General features: G+C 42.4%; 1 protein-coding gene across 1 annotated transcript; it reads right to left on the bottom strand.

The window, feature by feature from the left end:
- Nucleotides 1-4319: 4319 nt before the first annotated feature.
- On the bottom strand, nucleotides 4320-19363 carry LOC111978999 (dual specificity mitogen-activated protein kinase kinase 2-like). The gene is made up of 13 exons (XM_024009262.2): nucleotides 19262-19363; nucleotides 17921-18034; nucleotides 9433-9643; nucleotides 7926-7982; nucleotides 7695-7784; nucleotides 7448-7525; nucleotides 7284-7335; nucleotides 7059-7183; nucleotides 6709-6922; nucleotides 6574-6626; nucleotides 6363-6424; nucleotides 5160-5205; nucleotides 4320-5030 (listed from the first exon to the last, which is right to left on the bottom strand). The coding sequence occupies exons 2-13, from the start codon at nucleotides 17947-17949 to the stop codon at nucleotides 4920-4922; spliced, it is 1128 nt and encodes a 375-aa protein (XP_023865030.1). The 5' UTR covers nucleotides 17950-18034; nucleotides 19262-19363; the 3' UTR covers nucleotides 4320-4919.
- Nucleotides 19364-22024: the final 2661 nt, after the last annotated feature.

Raw genomic sequence — 22024 nt, 5'->3', positions numbered from 1 at the left:
CACCCACCACACAAAACCCGTGGTGCACACGGGACACACAGACTTACATTAAAAACCTGCACACAAACTCTGCCTAGATTAGCTCTTTAAAGCTTCTGGACTATAGTCCCCCAACAACACGCCTACAACACGACTCAAGCGTTGAGTGTACACACAAAACCTACACAATCACATCTTAGCACATAGCTAAGGTGGGCGTGGGGAATTTTGTTGACTCTACTGAAGTGGCTTTGAAGGGATATGACACAATTGTTTTTAGACACTATCTAAGGTCAGGTCGTTGCTGTTCCCTCTTGGTAAACTGGTCCTAGATCTGTGCTTGAGGACAACTTCTACCCTGAGCGCATCTGAATTGCTATACTTCCCCCTAGTGGTCATATGAGTGTTTTACCAGCGAATGTAGCAAACAGTTGAAAAAATTGCTACCGAAACAAGAGTTTATTTTTACAAATTCAGGTAGGCCCTCCCCGTTTCATTCCTAGTGAATACACCCAGCGCGTACCGGTAGTTTATATCATTGCCATGAAAGAAAATCCCTTTAGAATTTGCTTTCAATAGTTTTATAGAAAATAGGAGACTGTTTTCTGTGTACAATACATAACATTTATTGACAATTATGAACATGAAACAAAGTTTTTTGATGTTTTGACATGTACAAAACATCCATAGTTTTAAACCATTGTTGAGAAGAAAACACAAAGAGAAGCACAAGAAAGCAGCGAAAGCCCTCGACCCCCCCCCCCAGGACACAGAAACCCACTTATTTATGGCAGATCCATGCCCTGCTGTATACATGCTTTATATACACTAAGTGGTACAAAACATGAAGAACTCATTGCTCTCCATGACAGACTGACCAGGTGAATCCAGGTGAAAGCTATGATCCCTACTGATGTCACTTTTAAATCCACTTTAATCAGCTGTAGATGACTTTCAAGTACCTTGTGTTCACAATCACCAATAAAACATCATGCTTCCAAAACTCACCAAGAAATAATGAAGACGAGCACACACGACAACGCCTTTTCCCCTTCAGGAGACTGAAAAGATTTGGCATATGTCCCCCGATCCTAAAAAAGTTCTACAGCTGCACCAGAGAGCCTCCTGACCGCTTGCAACACCGCCTGGTATGGCGACTTCTCGGCAACCGACTGTAAGGCACTATAGAGGGTAGTGCATGCAGCCCAGTACATCACTGGGGCCAAGCTTCCTGCCTCTAGGACCTATATACTAATCGATGTCAGAGGAAGGCCCAAAAAATTGTCAAAGACTCCAGTCATCCAAGTCATAGACTGTGCTCTCTGCTACCACACGGCAAGCGGTACCGGAGCACCAAGTCTAGGTCCAAAAGTCTCCTTAACAGCTTCAACTCCCAAGCCATAAGACTGCTGAACAATTAATCAAATGGTCACCCGGACTATTTGCATTGACACCCCCCACCTTTGTTTTACACTGCTGCTACTCACTGTTTATTATCTATGCATAGTCACTTTACCCAACCTACATGTACAAATGACCTCGACTAAGCTGTACCCCCACACATTGACTCGGTACCGGTACCCCCTGTATATAGCCTCATGATTGTTATTTTGTGTTACTTTTACATTTTTTTAAACTTTATTTAGTAAATATTTTCTTAAATCTATTTTCTTAAAACTGAATTGTTGGTTAAGGGCTTGTAAGTAAGCATTTCACGGTAAGGTTGTATTGTTGTATTCAGCGCATGTGACAAATACAATTTGATTGATTTGAAGGGGAGGTGACAGGTTAAAGAAGGATTTTTAAACCTTGAGACATGGATAGTGTATGTGTGGCATTCAGAGTGTGAATGGCAATGACAAAAGATTTGAGAGCCTTTGAACAGGGTATGGTAATAAGTGTCAGATGCACCGGTTTGTGTTAAGAACTGCAACGCTGCTGGGTTTTTCACACTCAACAGTTTTCTATGTGTATCAAGAATGGTCCACCACCCAAAGGACATCTAGCCAACTTGACACAACAGTGGGAAGCACTGGAGTCAACATGGGCCAGCATCCTTGTAGAGACCATGCCGCAACAAATTGATGCTGTTCTGAGTGCAAAAGGTGGGGCAGCTCAATATTAGGAAGGTGTTCTTAATGTTTCGTACACTCAAGTGTATATTACGACAGTGTTTCCCAACTCCAGTCATCGAGTACCCACAACCCTCAATGAGTTGAATCAGGTGAGTTTGTCCGGCGTTACAACAAACATGTGTGCTGTTGGGGGTACTTGAGGACAGGTGTTGGGAAACACTGTATTAGCAGATATAGATATAAATTACTCTGGTTAAGGTGTGTTCATCTCCCAACACAGGTCAGGCATGCATCTCTCCTACAGCCAAAGGGATGGAGGGAGACTGGCCAGGACACAGACACTAGGGCTGCATCTCAATAGTCTAAATGGCATCCTCTTCTAGTATAATTTCCTTTAACGTCACTGATGTGAAAGAACTGGACAGGATGCGACACACCCACAGTTGCATCATCAGTGCAGTATTTCAGTGTCATCCCACATCTCATTGACACAAACACTACGCTCTCATATAATCATCTGCCGAAAGAGAAAAATAAAAACTGATGTACAGTATGCAAATAAGCTTAACATAGCTGAATATCAGAGGAGGCTGGTTGGAGGAGCTATAGGAGGACGGGCTCATTMTATTGGGTGGAATGAAATAAATGGAACAGAGTCAAACAGAACGAAGTCAAACATGTGGTTTCCATATGTTTATTACCRTTCCAATTATTCTATTCCAGACATTACAATGAGCCTGTCCTCCTATAGCTCCCCCCACCAGCCTCCTCTGCTGAAAATGCATACACAGAGAGATATGTATTGACGTACATTGTATGTCTACACGAGTAACTCCTAATCATGATTGTAACAATACCTATGGCCTGGCAAAAAGACCAATGTCATACACTGCAGCTGTGGCCCATGATGTTTGGGTTATTGCTTGGAGAGTGATTGATACATGTAATTGAAAAGCAAAAGATGATGATCTTGGGAAAATAGATGAAGTGCAGATGTGTTTACATGCTCAGGAAGCTGAAATAGGTCTCGCTTAGTTTGTGACGTCAAGTACCCCGAAGGCGTATATTTCTGCATAACCTCTGTTCAAAAGGGTTCTGGTGTTACAGCAACGCAAAACATAGTGCCTTCAGAAAGTACCCACCCCTTGCCTTTTTCCACATTTTGTGTTACAAAGTGGGATTAAAATTGATCTGTCATTCTTTGTCAATGATCTACACAAAACACTGATGTCAAAGTGGAAGAWATGCTTTTTTGTTGTTGAGGATTCCACCCCGAGTCAATACAATTTAGTCACCTTTGGCAGCATTTACAGCTGTGAGTCTTTCTGGGCAAGTCTTAAGAGCTTTGCACAATATTTTCCCAYTATAAAAAAAGAAATAGGTTGATCATGAGACCGCTATAAATCTTGCCATAGATTTAAGCTGATTCAAGTCACAACTAGGACACCCAGGAACATGCAATGTCATCTTGGTAAGCAACTCGTGTAGATTTGGCTGTGTGTTTTAGGTTACTGTCCTGCTGAAAGGTGGATTTGTCTCCAAGTGTCTGTTTGAAAGCAGACTGAACCAGGTTTTCCTTTAGGATTTGTACGTGCTTAGCTATATTCCGTTTCTTTTTAGCCTTAAAATAATAATCTAGTCCTTGCCGACAAGCATACCCATATACAGCCACCACCATGCTTGAAAATATGGAGAGGTACTCAGTGATGTGGTTTCCCTCAAACACTTTGTACTCAACACAAAAAATACATTTCGTCACCACTTTTGCAATATTACTTCAGTGCCTCACTGCAAATAAGATGCATGTTTGGAATTATTTTAAATTCTGTAAAGGCTTTTCTTTTCACTCATTTATGTTAAGCCATCCTCAGTTATCTTCAATCACCGTTTTAAAAAGCACCATTGGCCTCATGGTGAAATTCCTCTCCAGCAACTGATTTAGGAAGGGCGCCTGTATCTTTGAAGTGACTGGATGTATTGATATACCATCCAAAGTGTAAAAATTCATAACTGCACCATGCTCACCGAGTTATTTAATGTCAGCTTTAATTTTTACCCATCTACCAATAGGTGCCCTTCTTTGCAAACCGTAGGAAAACCTCCCTGGTCTCTGGTTGAAATTCACTGCTCAACTGAGGGACCTTASAGATAATTGTAAAAATCATGGTCCACAGTATAGCAGTGAGTCCATGCACCTTATTAAGCACATTCACACCTGAACTTTAGGCTTGCCATAAAAATAAAAAAATGGATTGAAAACTTCAGTAAAGACATTTCAGCTTTTAATTTTTAATACATTGAGAAACAATTCCACTGACATTATGGGGTATTTTGTGTAGATCAGTGACAAATCTAAACTTAATCCATTTTAAATTCAGGCTGTAACAAAATGTGGACAAAGACCAGGGATGTGAATATTTTCTGAAGGCACTGTAGATACATGTCAAAACCAAAACTTTGTGCCAACTGTGAAGATTGTGAGTTAAGAGTTCACCGCATGAGTCTGTATACATCTAAAGCCTCTACCTCGGACCAGGTCTATTTTACACCTTAGGTCTGCTCGTCCAGGGTAATGAAGCTCCCTGATGCCACACTGTTGATACTGCAGACTACAACAGCCAGACCGCTTTGACGGTCTGATAGGGGAATCTGACAGAGTGAGTGGTTGCCCTAACCACACCATTGAAGCAATGTTAAGGTTGTAACTTTGGGCTTGTTTCTGACAGAGGAGAGTGACTGACAAGGGCCAGTTCATACCAGGATCACCTGAGAGGAAAGGTGGCTGACAAGGAAAGTGTTTTTGTATACATGTGGTTGTAGAGGCTGCTTGTGTATCCACAGGCCACTGCATGTGTGTGTGTGTGTCTAGTCTGCAGTGCTTGGGGGAGTGCTGGGTTGGTTCAGCCTAATGGTTTTACAGAGCCAGCCAGCAAAGTCCACCTCCTCTACCTCAGCGCGCTTGATAAACGTGTGGCTCTGAAACAAAGGGATACATGGCTCAGTACAAAACTACATCTGTGGCATCAGCATGCATAGTAAAATATCTAACCAGTCCAATTCTGGTTATTTTAAGTCAGGCAGTTGATAAGAAAGCACAAAACTCACCATCAGCATATCCAGGTCAGCCCGGTCTGTTGGGTTCTTGATGAGACTGAAGCACAAGAAAGTCACAGTAGTCATAGATCGAACAAAGCAGTGAGATCTAATGACTTTAATGCTGAGGACCACTTTGGAAACAAGTGTTTGACTTCACACTCGTACCCATATACACCGGTTGAAAATGGCAGATTTGGGCCCTGATGTGCACCTAAAATTGGAACAGTGCCTGTACAGGAACATGCTATAAATGACAKAACTCAGGCTCTGCACTTCAGTGCTGTAGAGGTTTGGCTGACAGCCTTTAACAAGGAGTCACCCCCATCCCCCCCAACTAATTGGGCAACTTTTGAACAATGTTCTGTTGTCCGAGTGAGGGAAATGCTGTAAATTTAGACTGTATTTTGAAAGATGAGACGTTGAGGATTACTATCTTTGATGTCACGCAAACAGGCCAAACACCCAAGTCCAAATGTGCACTTCCCATTTATTCCTGTATCAAACTCATGTCATACAGTATCAACGTTTACAGTCACCATCTTTGATATACAGTGGTAAGATGACGTGTCATACCCTGGGTGGTTCTGAACAGAATGAGCSTGTTCGTCTATTGTAAAGAATACTCGCTGTGGAACACGCACGCATGACTCTTAGGCGCACCAAAATTACCATTGGTTTCTCTGAATTGTCTTGCGGAACCACAAAACTGTATTTTATAACTTAGCTGTGAACACTTGAGGTTTGTGGCCACTTGGAGACACAAGTTAGTCCTCTTTCAAACCCTTGCAATTTTTTTTTWAAAATAAAATATTCATACATGTTGCATCTACCCCACATATTCTTGTCATATTACTGAATTTATCCAGAGTATTTTCAGACTTTGTTATCAGCAAATCTGCCAAAAAGTACAATAAAATGTAAGCTGCACAAAATCAAGTGTAGTGTTTGGATTCAGTCTTGTCAGGTGAACCGTTCTCCTCAACTTACCTAACGGGCCGATACTCTCCACTGTTCCCTTTCAATTGCTACCATGCTTATGCATTTCAATTACACCCCATCCCGATAGGCCAATTCCCTCGAGTGTAAAGGGTTAAGCGCCATCCTCTGGGAATTTATYGTATATCTTGTTGTATACGTTTTTACCCAAATAAATGCAATTCAATAAATCAAGACATTGTATTCTTTAAATCATGCAGACCGAGGGAGACTTACCATCTAGTCACAAAGTCACGGAAATCAGAAGTGAATACTCCATGGGGCAGTTCAGGGGGAGGCTGGAACAAGATAAATCAGAATATAAACAGCCCATCTATACACTATGCCTTGGATATAGAGTTGGTCATATCTTAGTACCAAACAGCCCATTACAATAATTTGTATTATTCTATGGCCATGAGGGGGTGGTATCCTCAGCAGTGCTCACCTCGTTGACAATGTAGTCCAGCAGCTCAAAGATGGCCATCACAGGACCATGGCCTGCAAGACAGTGAAACATTACTGAGATCAATTGTACAAATAAGTTCATTCTAACCATCTGGAGGAGATACTCTGTTCTCACTGCTGGCAGGTCTGCCCCCGGGGGGTTTGGGTGAGGTGCTGCTGTGCATGACTCCCTCGGCCCCATCCATGATGGGCCGGCCAAAGATGGTCTCCAGCTCCTTGGCGTCAGGAGGGGGGATGGGGTACCGGCCGATAGACAGCTCCACCAGAGACAGGCCCATACTCCACAGGTCAGCCTGAACAGAGTAATGGGTGCCCTGCAATCGCTCCGGCTGTTGGTTAGAGACAAATAAATGGATTACAGAGAGACAGAGACACAGAGACACAGAGACACAGAGACACAGAGACACAGAGACACAGAGACACAGAGACACAGAGACACAGAGACACAGAGACAGGTGTACACACCGACATGTAGGAGCGTGTTCCCACAAAGGAGTTGGCCATGGAGTCTATGAGCTGTCCACTCACACCAAAGTCACACAACTTGATCTCCCCACGAGAGTTCACCAGGATGTTAGAGGGCTTCACATCTGGGGGAGGGATGGGATGTCAGTGAGTGTGGGCAACTACATACAAGACAGACAAAGGCAGATCTGTAAATCAAACTGCATAACATAAATCAACGTGTACCTCTGTGCATGATCTGGTGTTTTTCTCGTATATAGGCTAATCCTCTGAGAACCTGTGAAGAGGATAAAACGTTTTGGGGTAAGTCTCTTAAAAAATGGCACTGGAAAGCTAGCCATCTGACTGGCACCATCTTTAGGCTATGTAGCTGGTTTTCTGGTACTCACCGCAATGCTGACTTTCCCTAGGATCTCCTCAGGGATCCTCTTGGCCTCCTTCAGCACCTGGTCCAGGGAGCCCCCATCCTGTAGGGAGAGAGGAGAGCCACTCACAACTACCGCACTGCCATACGTCAACAGTAGGGCAAGGTCTGAGTCTACCTGCATTACATTTGCAACTTACCCATCTCCCCCAAAATATTTCCCTTGCTCTTGAAAGGCACTCAACCCCGACTCCACCCCCCCCCATTCTCACCATGTGTTCCATGCAGATGCTGATTTCTCCGTCACTGTAGAAGGCCCCGTAGAAACTAACGATGTAGGGCGAGTTTAACTCATGTAGCAACTGAGGGAGACAGAGCCAGGGGAATAGCCTTAGCTCAAATTTGACATAATTATTGACATCCCTAACAGTGAATAAAACATTTCACATTGTGGAGTACTACATTTTTGTATATTTGAATTTAAATCACAACAGAAGCAGCACCTGTAGCTCTCTGACGATCTTGTTTCTGATGGCTGGCTTGATCTCCAGATGGATCAGCTAAGGACAGGGAGGAGGGATGAATACAACACAAAATCTAAACAGCTTTGTCGCATCACTAGTAGGCTACGCTGGTTGAATCAAAATGGCTGTCTAATTGTTTTATTGTAACAGTGTTGCTTCAGTCCCTCTCCTTGGCCCAACCTGGGCTTGAACCAGTCACCCAAGAAGCATCATTACCCATCCCTCCACAAGCCACAGCCCTTGCAGAGGAAGGGAAACTACTACTTAAGCCCGAGCGAGCATGAAACACTAACTAGCCAGCCATTTCACACTGATTACACTAGCATGACAGATGTCAAGTCTGAGAAATAATTAAAATATCCAACCCCTATACTCTAAATACACAAGGATCAGACAGGTGTAAGCAATATGATAAGCTACAGGCAATTCCATGGAGACTCATTCACTTTAAAACATATTTCAAACAAAAGCAATTGATTTCAGTTGAACAAAACCATGGAACATTATGCACAAGGACTACTATAACATACACATGTACTGGAAAAGCTGTACACATGCAAAGTTTGGTAACAGAATTACTGTAAAAGACACTGTCAAAGGTTAAACTGAGTTAGCTTTTACAGTAATTCCGTTAACTGTACAGATACAAAGTTTGTTTTCAGAATTTTTGTTACAGTAGTCCTTGTACATAGAGTAAATGTTTGTATGTACTGCATACATTTTTCAAAGTAGTCATTGTGCATGGAGTTGTATGGTTTGTTAACTTTGAAATAAGTTGTTTGGCATACATTTTAAAGTGAAAAATCAGTCTCAGGTGCAACTCCACGGTAACGGAGTTATGCCATCTAAACCACTGGTTGTCCAAGTGGACTTCCCCTCAATCTGATAACATTCTTAGATCTGGAAGGGCGTCACACTTGGTCCCATTCAGACAATTGTGAACTCAGTGGGTTGCTTATTTTTTGTGTGCATTGAGTACACGCCAAAGGMACTCAGACCACTCAAGAGCCCCCGAAGCGAACCAAAACTGACATCGAGAGGTGGTATGAGTTCATTTCCCTTTTTTAGGGCAATGTGTTCAAAGCTCCCCAGGTTCACTTGTCATTATTCCCACAGCAACACCGTTTCCCCTGCCATAACTACTCACATCGGAACCAAAACAGAGATGTGAAAGTTCGCCAAAAAAGTTATAAAAAGTGCTGTTTTTGGATATTGATTAGCGAGTCAACAAAGAAATTCCAAAATGTCTGGAGGGTTTTGATTATTTGTTTGCAATATGTGAACTAWAGGCTAAGAGAGCTTCAAACTGTTTACTTGAATAGTGTGATTAGACATTTGGTGAGAATCAGTGATTTAGCCATTTTTTTTAACCCACGGTTCAATTTAAAGAGAACAGATCAGTTAGTATACTTAAAAATATGTGAAACCACCCTAAGGGGGGGGGGGGGGTCGACTTCATACTGGCAGCGGCATTCACACCACTCACTTTTCTGGCCATGACCAGGCCTGAGGGTTTGTGGCACACCTTGTTGACCACGCCTCCGTTGCCAGTGCCCAGCTCACAGATGCGGTGGAAGTCATCGTCTTTCAGCTCGCCCACTTTGGCTTTCTGGGTAAGGAAAGCCTCCAAGTGCTTCTTCTGCTGCTCATCTAGATCCAACTCTTCCAGCTTCTTCTGTAGAGCCTCCAGATTAGCCCTGAGAGGGAGGGATGAGGATGAATTAGCTCACGGTTAAGACTTTGAAAGTAGAGGAGGACTTGACGTGCATCTGTTGAACAGGAGCCAGCTGGCTAAGCAATTACACTTACTGAGGCAGCAGTGATGGTTGTAGTGGAGGACAATCCCTCACCACCAGTGGGAGTGATGTTTAGGGGCACTGGTCTTCTTTTGGGGGGCATGTTTTGGAGAATAATTTGATCGCTAAATAAAGCTTCTCCTAAACAGCGTAAAGCTTATTGATCCCAAATTGCCRTCTGCAGATCAAACAATCCAGAAAGCCAACTGACTGCCTAGCTATCAAACTAGCCTGTGCATCTATCAAATCAAAACAGGTGACAAGGTGGTTAGCTAGCTAAGTTGTCTGTTATCTGGTCTAATTCACCAAGCTAATTTGTTAACTTAAGATGGCTGGATAAATTAGCTAATTGGCATACAGGCACTAGCTAGCAATCAACTGGCTAGCAAGCTAACATTATGGGAACAAAACAATAACTAGTAAGAAAAGTAACGTCAGCTAACTTTTGTAAATAATTTTCCAAATCGTGGGTAAAAAAAAAAAAAAGACCAACGTCAGCTAGCAACAAATGTATTTGGACCACAGGCACATTTTTACACCAAATGCCTTTAGCTAACGTTAGCTAACTAGCCAACAACCCCACTGTGGTCCTCGCCAAAACAGTCTAGGCCTAGCAGAACATCCAGAAGGTGAGGACTGTAGGAACCAATAAATTACTGTTCCTGCCAGGTGTTCTGTACACCGAATGGCAAAATTTGGCCAGGGTTGCCAGGTCCAAATAAACTACAACACAATTGTCACTTAACCTGCTCAAAAAGGTCTAAAAAGTAGCAGTTGCTACATTTATACAATAAACACTTTCTACTTAACGTTATCGCGCTAATTAAGGATTATGTAATGACTTTAGAAGCAAAATTCAGCTCAATACTTATTGCAAACGATTGAATATGTTGCAAGAGAAAATAATTCGCCCTTAATTAAAACCTCTTGGCGCACGGATCCCTTTAACGGGATCATTTTCGTAAACCGCTGAATTGCAGAGCGCCAAATCCCCCAAAAATGTWAAAAAAAAATTCTCATGAAATCACAAGTGAAATATACCAAAACAMAGCTTAGCTTGTTGTTAATCCACCCATCGTGTCAGATTTGGAAAATATGCTTTACAGCGAAAGCAATCCAAGTGTTTGTGTGAGTTTATCGATCACTAGACAAAACATTACGAACAGCTAGCAGCAATGTAGATTGGTCACGAAAGTCAGAAAAGTCAGAAAGCAATAAAATGAATCGCTTACCTTTGATGATCTTCGGATGTTTGCACTCACGAGACTCCCAGTTAAACAATAAATGTTCCTTTTRTTCAATAAATCTTATTTTTATATCCAAAAACCGCCATTTGGTTGGTGCGTTATGTTCAGAAAACAGGCTCAGCGGTCATGAAGGGCAGACAAATTCCAAATAGTATCTGTAAAGTTAGTAGAAACATGTCAAATGTTTTTTATAATCAATCCTCAGGTTGTTTTTAAACATAAATAATCGATAATATTTCAACCGGACGGTCAACTATTCAATAAAAGAGATAAAGAAAATGTCGAGCTACAACTTTCGCGCGCATGAACTAATCGAAGGACATCTGGCTCTCCACTGACGCGTTTTGATAAATCTCGCTCATTTTTCAGAATAAAAGCTTGAAACTATGTCTAAAGACTGTTCACACCCTGAGGAAGCCATAGGAAAAGGAACCAGGTTGATATCCCTTTAAATGAAGGAAAGGCAGGCAATGGAAAAGGGATTTTTCAAAATTAGAGGCACTTCCGGGTTGGATTTCTTCAAGTTTGCCTGCAAAATCAGTTCCGTTATACACAGACAATATTTTGACAGTTGGAAACTTTAGTGTTTTCTATCCTAATCTGTCAATTATATGCATATTCTAGCATCTGGGCCTGAGAAATAGGCAGCTTACAATTGGAACGTTATTTTTCCCAAACAAATTCTGCCCCCTAGCTTCAAGAGGCACAACGGGTTATGGTACATGGCCAATATACTGTACCAGGGCTAAGGGCTGCTTTTAAGTACGATGTAACAGTGCCTGGATACAGCCGTTAACCATGGTTTATCAGCCATGGTTTATCAGCCATATACCACAAACCATKGGGTGGGTGCCTTATTGCTGTTCAGTGGTGACCAGTCATTCAGGGCAGGTGAGGCAGTGTCACATCAAACAAGGTCAAAAAAAAGATCAATGACTTAATAAAGCCTCCATACAAACATGGGTCCCTTTGCTTTCTTGAGGAAGGCAGCGCCAAAATGCAGGTGTTCCAGCCTAGCTCAATTCTTTGTTGTGGGGCAGCCAGAGGAAAACAGTAGGGGTTGGTAATGTTCTGTAGTTGCGCCGTGATTGGCTCAGTTCTCACTCATGGGGACACTACATCACTGCCAAATCTAAGAGTAGAGCTCGAAAATTCAAGCCCCTTGGGTGCTGCCATAGAGTTACATTAAAAGGTGCCCATCCAAGGCTCAAGGTCATTGGCCACAGATAACATTACATCAAATATCTACAGTAGCTTTGATTGATCATGTCAGTCTTAACTAGAAGTAATGAATCAAGTTGACAATCTACTAGCAAATCTTTTAATCCTCATATGAGAAAATAAATTATAGATAACATGTCGGTGCTCAGCCATAAAAATGACACCATTTGGAAATCGCATGTTCAACAATGAGTGGTTTAAAAAGGAATCAGTGGTTAACTGCAAGCATTGCAAAGCAATCACTAGCTTGCTATTCAGTGGAGTGTGTGGTCCCAATTCTCAGTTTAAAGGTTATTTTCCTAGATTAAAATTATAAACGTTGGCCATGCTGTCAATCCAGCATGATTTCTACCGTGGTCAAAACTGTTAACTCAGAGCTGGGAAATCTGACTTCAGTGAGTTCAAGACAACTGGGAAACACAAAAAAATAAAAACAAGCTCCGACTGGGTAAATATGTTTTGAACGGTCATTGAACTCAGAATTGTAAGTATTGAGCACGGGCCTCTCTAGAGCTACAACCTGAAGAGCCATCTCAGACTGGCCAATAATATATTTTAAAAAACGATTAAGATGGGCAAGACAGACACTGGACAGAGGAAGGTTTGAAAAAAAAAAAAAAAAAGTGTTATAGACAAACAATCTAAGTTTGAGGTGTTCGGAGCAAAGAACATTCGTGAGACGCAGAAATAAACAAGTGCTTGACGCCATCTGTCATGCAGGGCGGAGGCAATGTGATGATCTGGGGGTGCTTTGGTGGTAGTGGGAGATTTGTACAGGGTAAAAGGGATCTTGAAGGAGGAAGGCTAACGCCATACCCTATAGACGTCACTTAATTGGAGCCAATTTCCCCCTACAACAGGACAATGATCCAAAGCACAGCGCCAAACTATGCAAGAACTATTTAGGGAAGAAGCAGTCAGCTGGTATTCGGTCTATAATGGAGTGGCCAGCACAGTCACCGGATCTCAACCCTATTGAGCTGCTGTGGGACCAGCTTGACTGTATGGTACGCATGAAGTGCCCATCAAGCCAAGCCAACTTGTGGGAGGTGCTTCAGGAAGCATGGGGTGATCTCTTCCTATTACCTCAACAAATTGACAACTAGAATGCCAAAGGTCTGCAAGGCTGTAATTGCTACAAATGGAGGATTTTTTTGACGAAAGCAAAGTTAAGGAGACTATTATTCAATTAAAAATATTTATAACCATGCCAATGTCTTGACTATATTTCCTATTCATTTTGCAACTCATTTCATGCATGTTTATGGAAAACAAGGACATTAAGTGACCAAACTTTTGAACGGTAGTGTGAGAATGCCGTTTAGACTAAAACTCCCTCTTCAACTGGATCCTGGACTTCCTGACAGGCTGCCCCGCAGGTGGTTAGAGTTGGCAAAAGCACATCTACCATGCAGAACCCCTCAGGGGTGCGTGCTTAGTCCCCTCCTGTACTACCACTATTGCGTGGCCAAGCACAACACCCCCATTAAGTTTGCTGATGACAGTGGTAGGCCCGATAACCAACAACGATGAGACAGCCTATAGGGAGGTCAGACCTGGCAGTGTGGTGCCAGGACAACAACCTCTCCCTCAACACGAGCAAGACAAAGGAGATGATTGTGGACTACAGGAAAAGGAGGGCCAAACAGGCCCCCATTAACAGGGCAGTAGTGGAGCGGGTTGAGAATGTCAAGTTCCTTGGTGTCCACATCACTAACAAACTCAGTCCAAACACACCAAAAGTCGTGAAGCGGGCACGACAACACCCCTCCCCCCCCAGGAGACTGAAAAGATTTGCCATGGGTCCTCAAAGTTCTACAGCTGCACCATCGCAGCATCCTGACCGGTTGCGTCACCACCTGGTATAGCAACTGCTCGGCATCCGACCATAAAGCACTACAGAGGGTAGTGYGTACGGCCCAGGACATCACTGTGGCCAAGYTTYCTGCCATCCAGGACACACGTCAGTATCAAAGGCCACCCAAAAAATTGTCATAGACTCCAGTCACCCAACTCAGACTTCTGCTACCACACGGCAAGCGGTACTGGAGTGCCAAGTCTAGGACCAGAAGGAGCCTTCACAGCTTCAACTCCCAAGCCATAAGCCTGCTGAACAATGAAGCAAATGGCCACCTGGATGATTTACAAATACAATTTGATTTGACATCCGCACTGAGCTAAAGGCTAAAGCTGCCACTTTCAAGGAGCGGGACACTAATCCGGAYGCTTAAAAGAAATCCCRCTACGACCACTGAAGAACCATCAAACAGGCAAAGCGTCAATACAGGACTAACATAGAATCCTACTGCGCCAGCTCTGACACTCAATGGGTCTGTAGTGAATATCAATAAGGAATTAATATGGTCCACACACACTGTTGTGCCCTCTAAACAATTGCYCCCCCCTCCCCTCAGGATGCTGACAAGATTTGGCCTGGGCTTTTAGAGCGTCAACATTTCTACAGATGCACCATTGATACCATCTTGACTGGCTGCGTCGCTGCCTGGTACAGCAACTGCAAGGCACCCGGCAGCAAGACGCTACAGAGGGTGGTGAGTACGGCCCTGTACATCACTGGAACTGAGCTCACTGCCATCCAGGACCTCTATACCAGGCGGTGTCAGAGGAAAGCCCCAAAAATTGTGAACTCCAACTACCCAAGCCATAGACTGTTCTGCTACCGCATGGCAAGCGGTATCAGTGCAGCAAGTCTGGAACCAACAGGACCCTGAACTGCTTCTACCGCAAGGCATAAGACTGCTAAATAGCTACTTGCATTGACCCATTTTAGCACTCACTCTCCACACACACGCTACTACCTATCATCTATCCTGTTGCCTAGTCACTTTACCTATACCTATATGTACATAGCTACCTCAATGACTTAATCCATCCACTCAGTACTCACGGTATATTGCCATGTTATTTTTAGTCGTAATTCATTCCTCGTGTCGCCATTTGATTTTTTTATCTTTATATTTAACTTTGTTAGAAGAGGACCTGTAAGTAAGCATTTCACTGTTAGTCTACACCTGTTTACAGTGCACCAAATGGTGGGTTGGACCTCACTTTATATGCACAGAAAGCTACATTTTGTGTTTATCTACAAAGCCCTTTGTTAAACTCCCTCTTTACCTCTGGGTATGGTAACTGCTGGTGGTGGAGACCAGACCGTCTATTTAGTCACACGCACAGGCTTACAAATGTAGTTGCAGTGTACAGTGCCCTCCATAATTATTGGAACAGCGAAGCACTTATTTTTGCTATATAATCCAAACTATGACTGAGGTTTAAGTGCAAACTCAGCTTTAATTCACCATGTCAGGTCAACCGTTTAGAAATTACAACACTTCGTACATTTTAGGGGAGCAAAAGTACTGGTACAAATTCACATGTATTAAAGTATAAAAAAGTAAAATATTTGGTCCCATATGCATAGCAGGCAATGACTACATCAAGCTTGCGACTAACATGTTGGATGCATTTGCTGTTTGTATTGGTTGCATTTCAGATTTGGTGCCCAATATTAATGAAATGGTAAGTGTCATGAGTCAATGTAAATAAGAATGTTTCTAAAGACTCCTACAGTAATGTGCATGCTACCATGATTACGGATAATCTTGAATGAATCGTGAATGGAGAATGTCAGACGCACAAATATAACCAGTGGCAATTTTAGCATGTAAATCTTGGTGGGGGCAAACTCAATTTTTAGACGCATGCCAGCAACACGTGAAATTGCACTATAACAGCGACAAGCGGTGCCGACAAGCTGTTAGGGCCTCTTTCCAGTACAATGGAGTGAATCCCGACAAGCGGCTACCAGCGGAGCCTTGTCTGGTAGCGGAACAGTTCAGTCGTTTACTGCCTTAAAAAAAAAAAAAATAGCTGATATGGCTGACTTTTTGACAAATGAGATTTCTCCTGACAAATGAGATGAAAACTACGGCATAAGGGAGCGGTGAGCAGACGAGGCATTAATGAGCGAGCGACGTCAGACGTAGTCAATATAACTGTTCAGCACTTTTGAAATGTACAGAGACAGAATGCAGAACATGGGCTGCTCTTAAAGTACTTTCCCTGTACACCAGGTCAGAACCGTAGGATAAATAAGTGAAAGCTTTTACAATATTAGATGACATTTCTCAAAAACAGGTTATAGGCAGCGCCACCAAGTCAGAACAGTGACGTTAAGCAAAATACACCAAATTATTAGGGTGACGCACATGTAAACTAATAGCTTACACTTATGTATACTTTAGCTAAGTATTACTATTTTTGTAGTAGCATTCAATACATTTTTTTGGTCTCACCTTGGCTTGTGATGTGCTCACTTAAAATTGAAGGTGGCGCGGCAGTCCTTTGTCAGCAAATTTTGTCAAAGTCTAAAACCAGAGAATCCCATGGTGGGAACTCAAAATATAAACACAGCCACGCCATTGAATAGCAGGCTACTGGTTGCTTTGCAATGCTTTCAGTTAGCCACTGATTCCTTACAAACTACTCATTGTTGAATTTGCGATTTCTAATTTGCTGTAATCTCTGTCCAATGAGCACCGATACATTTTATCTGTAATTTCTCTTCATATGACAATTAAAAGGATTTGCCAGTAGATTGTCAATATGATTCATGACTGCTAGCTAAGACTTTGAAAGTAAGATTGACATGATCAGTTCAAGCAAAGCTACTGTAGATAAAATCATGTTGCGGCCAATGACCGAACCTTTTTGGAAGCACTTGTAATATAACTATATAGCAGGACCTAAAGGGCTGACATTTTGGTTGTCTATCCTTACTAAGGCTTAAATTTAGCGATGACGTAGTGTCCATGAGTGACAAAATACTGAGYCAATCACGGCGCAATGCTCCTATTTCGCTGGCTCGCTCCACCGAAAGCACTAAGCTAGGCTGCATTTGGGAGCTGCCTTAATTAAGAAATATATTTATTGCAAAAAATGTGGCACCTGCATTGAATGAGGGCTCTACTGATCATAAACCCAAGACATGCTAACCTCTCACCATTACAGTAACAGGGGAAGTTATATTTGTGCATCTAACTCACTTTTCTGGGAAATTATACCACTGAAAAGGGCACTTGAGACTAGTAGGGCAAAGGGGCATGTGCTCTGCATAGGTAGAGCCCTATCTGTGAAAGCCTAGTGAAATTAATTTCCATGTGTCCATCGGTGCTTGGGGATATAAAATAAAATAGAAAGGTTAACCCAAGATAAGCTAGCAGTGTTATTAAAAGTCTTATTGAAACATTTGGTAAAAGTCTTACAAAAACCTCAGTAGCCTATCATTTGTTCTCAGAGTGTTAATAAAACCTCACAGGAAAACTTAAGGAACCAGAGCAAAATGTTATCAGAACCTTCTTGCAACCTATAAATGAATGTTCCCAGAACATGCAACATTTTCACTTCTGTTCTCAGAATGTTAAAAAACATTTCATTTTAACAGTTAGGAAAGGTATGGCTTCATTGCCACAACCAATGTTCCCACAACTTCCAAGGAAACAAGATGTGGTAGCTGGGTTCTGCCTTCTCAAAATCATATGGCACACGACATCAGCGATATGGCACTAACTTTAACCATAAAAATGTCTATAGAAGTTATCATGAACTAGTAAGTAGAGGTCAACCACTAACACATATTACAATGACTGTAGATAAATTAGTACCATGGTTCAATGTTTCATTTATGACCTACTGTGTGATAATCTGGACTTGACCATCCATGGTGTCCAGAAGCAGAAGACAGGCCAGCAGAGAAGAGGCTGATTATCCCMAAAAAGTATGTATGGCAGGATTGTGTTGTAAACTCCTGAAAACAGAAAGATCAAGTTGATTACAGATGTAGGATCTTAATTTGAGCCAGTTTGCTACAGCAGGAAAATAATCCTGCAGCAACAGGAAATGTGACTTATTAGTGCCTTCAAAAAGTATTCATAACCCTTGACTTATCAAACATTGTGTGCCTTAATTCAAAATGGATTAAATAAAACATTTCTACACACAATACCATAAGTGAAAACATGATTTGAAATTTATTGACAATGAAATACAAAAACCTAATTTACAAAGTATTCACACCAATGAGTCAATASTTTGTATAAGCACCTTTGGCAGTGATTACAGCTTTGAGTTGTCTTAGGTATGTCTATCAGCTTTGCACATCTGGATTTGGGAGATTTCTCCCATTCTTTGTTGCAGATTCTCAATCTGTTAAACTAGATGCGCTACAGTGAACAGCAATCTTCAAGTCTTTCCACAGATTTACAATGGGATTCAAGTCTGGGCTTTGACTGGGCCACTCAAGAACTTTCACATTCTTGTTCTGAAGCCATGCCAGCATTGCTTTGGCAGCATGCTTGGAGTCTTTGTTGGAACATAAATCTTCACCCCAGTCTAAGGTAGTTTGCAGTCTGAAACAGGTGGCTTGTATTTGGCTTCGTTCTTTGTTCCCTCTATCCTTACCAGTCTCCCAGTTCCTGCCTCTGAAGAGCATCCCACATACCATGATGCCACCACCATGCTTCAAAGTAGGGATGATGTTAGCTGGGTGATGAGCTGTGCCTGGTTCTCAAGACATAGTACTTTGTATTCAGGCCAGTTTCATTTCTCTCTCAGACCACAGAATATTTTTTTTACTTACACTGTCTTTAACATGCCTTTTTGCAAACTCCAGGCATGCGGCCACGTGCCTTTTACTCATGAATAGTTACCATCTGGCCACTCTCCCATAAAGCCCAGACTGGTGATGTGCTGAGACATCCTTTTCTCAGGTTTACCCATCTCAGCCAAGAAACATCAGTTCTGTCTGAGTGGTCATTGGGTTCTTGGTCASCTCCCTGACCAAGGTCCTTCTTGCCCGGTTGTTCAGTTTGGGTTGGACGGCAAGCTATAGGCAGTCTGGGTAGTTCCACATTTGATCAATTTTCCAATGATGGGGACCACTGTGCTGTTGGGAACATTCAACACTCTAGAAATAGTTTCACATCCTTACCCAGATACATCCCTCATCACAATTCTATCTCAGAAATCTACTTACAGTTCCTCAGACTTCATGGTCTAGTTTCCTCTCTGACATGCACTGTCAACTGTGGGACCTTATAAAGACAGGTGTGTTTCTTTCTAAATCATGTCCAAACAATTTAATTGGCCACAGGTGGACTCCAATCAAGTTGTAACGGCATCTCAATGATAATTAAAAGGAAATGGATGCACCCAAGCTCAATTTGGAGTGTCATAGCAAAGGTTTTTGATTTGAGTCTTACTGGGGTCTGACTCATAACGAAAAAGACCTTACAGACCAAAAAACTTTAATTTACATACATTACCATTAGGTGTGTGTGCATCTATCAGTTACATACAAGTCAGTACATACACACAACAAGTAGGTCACATGGGGGAAAGCTGTTGTGCCATGAAGTGTTGCTTTTTATATGTAAATGAAATATTTCTGAATTTAATTTTCAATATATTTGCAAAACTTTCTATAAACATGTTTTCACTTTGTCATTATGGGGTATTGTGTGTAGATGGGTGAGAAACATGTAATACATTCTGAATTCAGGCTGTAACACAACAAAATGTGAAACAAGTCAAGGGGTATGAATACTTTCTGAAGACACTATGTGGATTATAATTAATGGACATTGTTGTAAGCGTTGATACATTTTTTGTAAGGGAAAATGAAGACTAAAATTTCAAAGTGGAAATGACAAACTTCAGAAGCCTTTTTAAACCTCAAATACACTACACGTTTGACATTTCTTCCATTGCAGTACAGTTCTCCAACAGGGAGATCAAATTAAGATCCTACATATGTATATTCAATCATAAACATCGTAGATCTGGGTTCATGCATATTACACTGAATAAAAATATAAACACAACCTGCAAAAATGTCAACGTTTTTACTGAGTCACAGTTCATTGAAGGAAATAAGTAAATTGAAATAAATAAATTCGACCCTAAACCTATGGATTTCACATGGCAGCCATGGGTGGGCCTTGGAGGCCATAGGTCCCCCCCCCACTTGGCAGTCAGGCCCACCCACTGGAGAGCCAGGCCCAGCTACTCAGAAATATTTTTTTCTCCACAAAAGGGCTTTATTACAGACATAAATACTCCTCAGCATGATGATCCCGCAGGTAAAGAAGCCGGATGTGGTCCTGGGCTAGCGTGGTTACAAGTGGGCTGCGGTTGTGAGGCAGGTTGCACGTACTGCCAAATTCTCTAAAACAACATTGGAGGCAGCTTATGGTAGAGAAATTAACATTCAATTCTCTGGCAAAAGCTCTGGTGGACATTCCTGCAGTCAGCATGCCAATTGCACGCTCCCTCAAAACATGAGACATCTGTGGCATTGTGTTGTGTGACAAAACTGCACATTTTAAAGTGGCCTTTCATGGTCTCCAGCACAAGGTGCACCTGTGTAACGATCATGCTGTTTAATCAGCTTCTTGATATGCCACACCTGTCAGGTGGATGGATTATCTTGGCAAAGGAGAAATGCTCAATAACAGGTGTAGAAACACATTTCTGCACAAAATTTGAGAGAAATAAGCTTTTTGTGCATATGGAACATTTCTGTGATTTTTTTTATTTCAGCTCATGAAACATGGGACCAACACTTTACATGACGCGTTTATATTTGTGTTCAGTGTACATTCATGCTTGCTAATGCATGAAATCATCCATACCTGACACAAACGAACCGGCACACACAACCCCCCCCCCCCCCACACACACACTGATGTATATGACGTAGGGGGAGAGGATGCTTTCTATGCGTGTTTCCATGGAGGCCATGCCCGGGCCCATGTTCCTGACCACAGTGGGCAAGAGCTCAGTGGATAAGAGGTAGAGGAAACAGTACGCCCCCGACACGCCCAGCAACGTCAGTACCTGGGACAGGATGTGCTGATCTGAGGGGACACAGGAGCAGAGCTGGAAACCACACAAAGAAACACAATACAGACCAGTCATTTTTACTACAACAACACAATACACCTATCAGCACACAATATATACTACAACCTGTTATTACAGCTACTTGTAGCAGTTTCCGTCAATTATAGTTTAATTAAGTTTAACAGAGTCCCTAACACTAGTCCTGGAGATTTACAGGGTGGGCTGGGCTTTTGATAGACATTTTCCTCAAAGAGTAAAATTAAGCAATAAGGCCCGAGGGGGTGTGGTATATGACCAATATACCATGGCTAAGAGCTGTTCTTAGGCACGACGCAACACAAACCCCTGAGGTGCCTTACTGCTATTATAAACTGTTTACCAATGGAAGTAGAGCAGTAAAAATAAATGTTTTGTCGTACCTGTGGTATACGGTCTGATATACCACGGCTGTCAGCCAAACAGCATTCAGGGCTCGAACCATCCAGTCTATAATGTGTAATAGATAATGTACTACACAAGACCTTGAGGTATTAGGTAGGGGGGGAAACTATTTCGCTTTGGTTACAGATCACTGGGCTTCAACACAGACTCAGATCCTCAGGGACCAGCTTGATGACCAGCAGCATGAATGCCACAGAAAAGCAGCAAGTAGAAGATGATAGTGGGTCGCCGGGAACGGCCATTCCAAACCCAGGTACTCATGTAGGTCAGGATCTTGTTAGTGCCGAGTTAAAGTAGTTGAGGTAGGAGTCGCTGTTCATGTTGGTGTTGAGGGAGAGACTGTAGAAAATCATGGAGGTCACTGCCCTGGGGGAGGGAGGGACAGAGAGAGAAAGGGAAAGAGGGTGAGGGAGAGAAGAGAGAGGGAAGGAAAGTCATGGGATGGCCAATGCAA

This window comes from Salvelinus sp. IW2-2015, linkage group LG19 (genome assembly GCF_002910315.2).
Source record: "Salvelinus sp. IW2-2015 linkage group LG19, ASM291031v2, whole genome shotgun sequence".
NCBI classification, from domain to species: domain Eukaryota; kingdom Metazoa; phylum Chordata; class Actinopteri; order Salmoniformes; family Salmonidae; genus Salvelinus; species Salvelinus sp. IW2-2015.
Note: the sequence above shows the minus strand (reverse complement) of the source record. Positions and strands in the feature narration are given on the sequence as shown.